The sequence below is a fragment of the Priapulus caudatus genome, unplaced genomic scaffold (genome assembly GCF_000485595.1).
Source record: "Priapulus caudatus unplaced genomic scaffold, Priapulus_caudatus-5.0.1 Scaffold774, whole genome shotgun sequence".
Classification (NCBI taxonomy): Eukaryota; Metazoa; Priapulida; class Priapulimorpha; order Priapulimorphida; family Priapulidae; genus Priapulus; species Priapulus caudatus.
The window spans coordinates 185346-192309 of record NW_014577835.1 but is presented as its reverse complement, the minus strand read 5'-3'; the positions used below and the strand labels follow the sequence as shown (position 1 = coordinate 192309).

The 6964-nt window shown below is 45.6% G+C and overlaps 1 protein-coding gene across 1 annotated transcript in view; it reads right to left on the bottom strand.

Moving 5' to 3' along the window:
• Window positions 1-6964, bottom strand: part of LOC106813440 (phosphatidylinositol 3-kinase catalytic subunit type 3-like) — a 42194-nt gene that overhangs the window by 19995 nt on the left and 15235 nt on the right. Inside the window, 5 exon segments of the mRNA XM_014817571.1 lie at window positions 3915-4082; window positions 4668-4745; window positions 4747-4776; window positions 5944-6060; window positions 6793-6898. Of these exon segments, the coding sequence (XP_014673057.1) occupies window positions 3915-4082; window positions 4668-4745; window positions 4747-4776; window positions 5944-6060; window positions 6793-6898 (499 nt within the window).

The following is a 6964-nucleotide window of genomic DNA, read 5'->3' as shown; positions in this document are numbered from 1 at the left end:
CCTCGCACTACGCACACATCATACATACATCACATAGTAAATACTCCCTGGAATTAACCAGCGCACTTTGAAACGGCCTATTCATGTGTAATGTTTAACTTTTCAAAAAACCTTTTTTTTTTTTGTTATTTACCTGTTTTGATAACTGTATGTTTACTGGTTTAATTAACTGTTTGTTTACCTTTTATTAACTAATTTGTAATTGTTCTTCGGTAACTGCTTTAGATTTCGCCACCTGTACGGTACGGTGCGTTCAATCTCCTCACCAGTCCACACTTCATCGTATCAACTCGCATGAAACCTTGAATCAGATTCGACTTACCATCTCTGCCATTATGTGACAGCAATAAAGCTAGTGACACACGCGTTCGCGCGCTGACAGGGTACGTCTCGCACACACGCAATGACAGCATGACACAACATTATCATGGTGATGCATGCACAGTGGCCCTGCCACCCACCACACTTAGGGTTACTTGACTTCCACCTGTCATGTCTGATTCAACGTGATGCAAATGGTATTCCACGCTCAGGTGTAGTCCACAACCACTTCACATCAGGTTTCACGTTTGTCACGACGCTTCAGCAACCCTCACAAAACGATCTTGAAGAGAAGGAATCGAATTCTCTGGTCTCACACAACGTTAAACCTCAATGTGCTGTGCAGGGACGCGAATATTAGAGTCCTCTCTCTCAATTAGCTTGCATGCCATGGTTAATAACAGTTGGCCAGACAAACTGAAATCCTCTGTGGGTGTAATCAAAGATGAACCCATCCTTCCCATCTCGAATGGCAAGTATATACCGTTTTGACTCAACGGCGAGGCAAACACTGGAAAGTCTTATCCAAGAGCGATTTACATCGAATGGCTTGGTCACTGTGTACACAATGGGAGAATTCTACCCTGCCCAGGAAGCAGTCACTGTCATGATTAACAAACAGCATGTCAAGCGAAAGCGCGAAACAGCCTGATGCGATGGCTGGGAGAATGAGCGATATTGGGAATGAACAAAGGACAACTCCTATTAGAATTGATGTGAGAACGTTTGAATTCAAACGGTGGCATTCGCGACCACTCGGGTGGTCGGATTCCCCGGGACTCGTGAGGTCAACCGTGTCATGCAGCAAATCACAACGGTCAGTTGGAAAAGACTACAGGAATCACGAATAGCCGATTCGTATCGTCATAGCGAGAATAACAAGTTAACATGCCTGTTCGTAAAGTCCTGCACGATCACTTCAGAAGAGTGCTGGACATACTACTAGCCACACTTTAAGTTAGTGTAATATCGAAAAATAGCTTATAAACATTAGTTATAGCTCATTTTGCTTTGAGGTTTGCAGTAGTTTTCTTTGCGTATTCCATGCAGTCGTAGATTATAAAAAACACACTGGTAGTGTTATCAGTTGACAGCATTTATCGACCTACAGGCAGTATAATTTATAACTAGGACAATGCCAGTCGCAACGTTCAGCTGGTAAATTCGTAATAATCGAGGCCAGGTGTCTCTAGTACGATGCGAGGTACCACTGACCTGGATACCAGGTACTTGCGGTATATAATCAATGCGTATTCATTCTAATGGCTTTATTATTTGTTATATTGAGATTAGCTCGTCGAGTGCTATAGCCTTCGTTACCACAGGGCATTTTTTTTAATAATATATTTTCATTAACGTTTCTTAAATATGTCTTATTTTTAGACGAAAGAAAGACGACGCAAGAGTATGACGCGTGTAATGTGATGTAAACACGCCGTCAATGCTCAAAGCGAAAATCCCAACTTAATGCAGAGGCACAGTTGTTGAGCGATAGTACGACTCCGCATCTAAAGAGATTCATGTAGAGAGCGTCATTGGTTAAGCAAGTCATTTTGAAATATTAAAAAGAACCTGCGCCGCCCATCAGAAATTTCTCGTCCGGCTGGAAGAATTGTTAAGGTGGTGCTCATGATTTCCAACTTTTAGGCGAGCTATTGTCAAGCAGGCTAATGCCTAGTGTCTGCTAGTAATGCTGCATTTTGAAATAAAAGTATATATAATTTGCTATTGCAATATTGAGTCTTCGTAGCTTTAATAATCTCAATAAACATATTACATAAACTCCTGAGCACACACAACAAGAATAAACATCCGCACTCACTATGGACGCAGCCACACACGTACCTGCAACGGCACGCACCGCACACCACGCACGCGCACCTTGTACGTCGCATATGTACGTGCACACGCACGCCACCATTACACGTGGACGTGCACACGCACGCATGCACGTACATGTATGGCCACACGCACACGCACGCCACACACGTGCTACGTACGCGACGCACGCCACATACGTGTAGTGCAAGACGACACGCACCTATGCACGCATGTTACCGTGGCGCCACGCACCGCAGCTAAATTAGGCACTGCAATGCACGCCCTGTACGTTGCCATACGCCACGCACGCAAACACACACGTACGCATCACACACGGCGTACGTACACCACGCCACCCCGCACCGCATTGCACGGCACGCAGTACGTGACACGCACGCACGCACATGTACGCTGCACACGCACGCCACACACGGGGACGAGTGCACACCCACGCACGCAGTTATATATTCGTCAGCGGCAGGAACTATAGGTCGTGTACGAAGTAGGCGGGCTTTCTGCAGGTCCATACATGCTACTATACATACTATACGATGAATTCTCAATAAACATTATTACATGAACTCCTCAGCACACACAACAAGAATAAAAACCCACTTCCCCATCACTCTATCCCGGGTGTGCATATGGTTACGCGGATAATCTTCACCTCTGCAGATGTGCTGCCCTCCAGCGGCAACTGTTTCTAGCGGCTAACCCCATTGTTTTTCCCTACAGCCCCCCTCCCCAGGATCACTTTTACCACACTGTAAGCTCTGTAGACTCACCTTCCAGGACCCGGTTCCACAGTCGTAGATTAACTCTTAACTCAGAGTTAAAAGTTAACTCAGAGTTAAATTCCGTTTCACAGTCGTTGATTAACTTTAACTCTGAGTTAAATATGCCTAACTCAGAGTTAAAATTTAACTCTGGTTCGAACCTGGATTAACTCTTAACTCAGGGTTAAAAATCAAGTTACATTCGATCTATGATTCGATTTAGTTATAGATAGTGTTCGGTATAATCCTTTAGACTAGTTTCTACAAGGTTAGTTTAGCTCTAGGGTACTAGTACTAGGGCTAATTAGTTTATCTAGTACTGTCCCGTGTCCGATCCCCCGCTGCTCCTGGAACATAGGTGTTTGTTTACTTTTGGTGTACATTGGTCAGCCATTGATGGCGCACCGATGCTGATCCAGGCATCCGTACTTCTACCATGTTCGTGCGTCTATCATGCGTCTATCTTCTATGCGTCTATCATGCGTCTATCATGAGTCTATCGTGTTCATCTGTTCTAACTACGTGGAATTATGGGATACTAACTCTGAGTTACTTAACTCAGGATTTAATCCATGTTTATGAAACCCAAATTTAACTCGGAGTTTACTAACTCAGAGTTAGTGAGTTTAACTCAGAGTTAGTCTTAACTCAGGGTTAAAGTTAATCCACGACTGTGGAACCGGGTCCAGTACATTAACACAGAGCACGTGCAACTGCAACTGTGCAAGTTACTTAAACTTTCGCAGGATAAATTTGCCGACACCATACAATGATGACAAGACAATCGATGACACCAAGTGGTAGCACCAGTCGGTAGCACCAGGTGGCAGCACCAGTCAGCGGCACCAGGTGGCAGCACAACATTGCAACCCCGGTCAGTAGCACAGCACAGCAATGTTAATCTATTCGTCGCAAAAATTTCGCTTCCCGTCTACCAGTTCCCGACACGGTTCCAGGTGGCAGCACCGGTCGGCGACACCAGGTGGCAGCACTCACCTTGTCCATGAGCGTGATGATCTGCAGGATGAGTTGGTCCTGCCGCAGGTCGTCACCGTGCTTCAGGATGGACACGTACTCCCCGCCGTCGGCCGTGCGAAACGTTAGCTTGCTCGGCATCAACGCGCTCTTAAACAACGTGCACTTCTCCGCAATGATGCCAGTCACCTACCGAGGAAATACAGAGAGATAGAGAGAGAGAGAGAGAGGGGGAGAGAAGGGGAGGGAGAGGGGAGAGAGGAGAGATGAGAGAGGAGAAAGGAGAGAGGAGAGAGGAGAGAGGAGAGAGGAGAGAGAGAGCAGAGAGAGACGAGGATGATGATGAAGAGAGAGGGGAGAGAGAGGGGGAGAGAAGGGTGAGGAGAGAAGAGAGAGAGAGAGGAAGACAAGCGAGGAGAGGGAGAGAGTGAGAGAGGAAGAGCAGAGAGAGATGATCGAGAGGGAGCAGAGAGAAAGAGTTCAGGCGATAGTACAAGAAACGAGCAGAGATATAGAAAGAGAGAAGCAAAGACGAGGGAAAGAGAGAGGAAAGAGCGAGGGAAAGAGAGAGACCAGAGAGAGAGAAATTAGGCATGAGAAAGAGGGGAGAGAGAGTAAGACTTGACTATGTCGTGTGGCATTACTCTTTTAGCGCGAGAATTTGTGTGCTATTTTACCAGACTGCTACGAAGAAAATCTATTTTCATGCTTACGAGCGAGTCGAGCCACTACGTGGCTGGGGCTAATGCAGGAAGGCCCCAACTTTAGGCCTACCTTACACTGTGGAATCGAGGGCAGCGGCAGGGCTTCGAATTCGATGTGGGAAAGTTCACCTTGTGTGATCCTGCGGTGTCAGCTTAACACTGCCTGCAGCTATCTCTATCTGTACCGATCAACAATTACATCCGATAAGTATAAGCCTTAATGCATGAAGACCATGTGAATGTGCACGCTACTAGCCTTCATCGTACAATACTCCTAACATTACGTTCACACGGCACGCACGCGATGCACACATACACAGAACACACATAATATGCACGCCGTGCACGCCACACACACACACACACACCACACACACAGACATACACAAACACACATCATACGCACATACCGCACACACGCACACACACACGCGCACGCACGCACGCACGCACGCAACGACACGCACGCACGCACGCACGCACGCTACGCACGCACGCACGCACGCACGCAATGCACACTACACAACGCACATATACGCACATACACACACCACGCACGCACGCACGCTACGCACGTTACGCCACAGACACACACCACACACACACACAACACACACACACACACACACACACACACACACACACACATACACAAACACACATATACGCACACACGCTCCGCACACTTACACATATACACACACACACACTCACACACGCACGCACGCACGCACGCACGCACGCACGCACGCACGCACGCACGCACGCACGCACGCACGCACGCACGCACGCACACGCACACACACGCACACATATGCTTGCTCGTGTGCTCAATAGTATGCACGCCGATAGCTCTGATGACATCTTATATCATGCTGATAGAAGGAATGGTACAATAATGATAACGATACCACAGTGATGCAGTAATAACATGATATACCACACTATAGAATATGAGGAGATTAAGCAACCACGCACACGGTGGTCATTTAGGCCACAATTAAAAAAATTGTTTTTGTCTTTGTTTGCCCTCACCCGACCCAGGCTGAATAGTTTGGGTGGCTAGGTAGGCTTTTTTTGAAGGGGGGGAGGGGGGGGGTCTTTTTACAAATTCAGCATGGTGTCTACATGCTCAGGTGTGCTTGTGTGGAGATACCTTTTATGTTGAATGTTTGGTACATATAATGTATTGCCTACAGATTTATATAATGTACAGTGATACAATTTGTTAAAAAAAGAAAGAAAAAAAGATCAATTTAAAATTTTTTGAGTCGGCCCCTTTTTGGCGGGTCGGTCGGGTGAGGGCAAACAGACAATATTTTTATTATGGCCTTAGCTTGACCCACCTTCTTCACTCTATCCTTGCCTTCCCTTGCGATGACCTTCATCAAGGTCACAAGCTTCTCGATAAATGTCTGTTGGCGGGCAAGCAACGCCCTCAGCTGTCTACATTCCAACCCACCCTGGAAACAAAACAGTATAGCACCTCATCAAATCAATCAATCAATCAACTAATTAATCAATCAAGCAAGCTATATATCTGTCTGTCTGTCTGTCCGCCCATCTGTCATTCTGTCCATCCGTCCATCCATCTATCTATAAACCTATCAATCTCTCTATCCATCAACCAATCAATCAATACACCAAGCAATAAATCAATCAGGTAATGAATGAATCAATCAACCAACCAATCAATCAGGCAATCTGTGAAATCGATAAATCAATAAATCAATCAACCAATGAACATCTTCAATTCAACTTTCACGCACAGCTTTTCCACCTTTACATGCTCACATGTTCAACTGACCACGTCACGAATTTGCTATGGTATTTGTAAAATTATTTACATGGTACTAATGGCACTAAATGTATCCTCAAATTATTACCTGATAAGATTATTTATCAACTAGTTAAAAAGCCAAAAAATCTGGGCGATTTAATATATTGATCATCACATTAAATGCTTGCTATGGGCTATGTATGCGTCACGAGTGTTTGTTCACATCGAACGGAATAGCAAAATAGGAAGTATAATGCAACAATTTATCCATAAAAAGAGAACAGAATCACTTATACTTCGTGTAAAAGTGGACATGATTTTTTTACTTTTACTATTTACGATGACGTAATTGCTTTCAGACCATGAACATGTGAAGTGTTTCCGCGCGCAGCGGTGAACGTGTGTTGTTTGTTACCTTGTTAAGTGCAGTGCTGAATCTCTTCATCACGACAATGTACATGTTCTGCAGCCGGCTCTCCTTCGTGTCTGCGTGGGAGTCACCACATTCCACCAGCAGGTACCTGCAGCCACACCACAGTGTCATCACAGTGTCACCAGTGTCATCACAGTGTCACCAGTGTCATCAC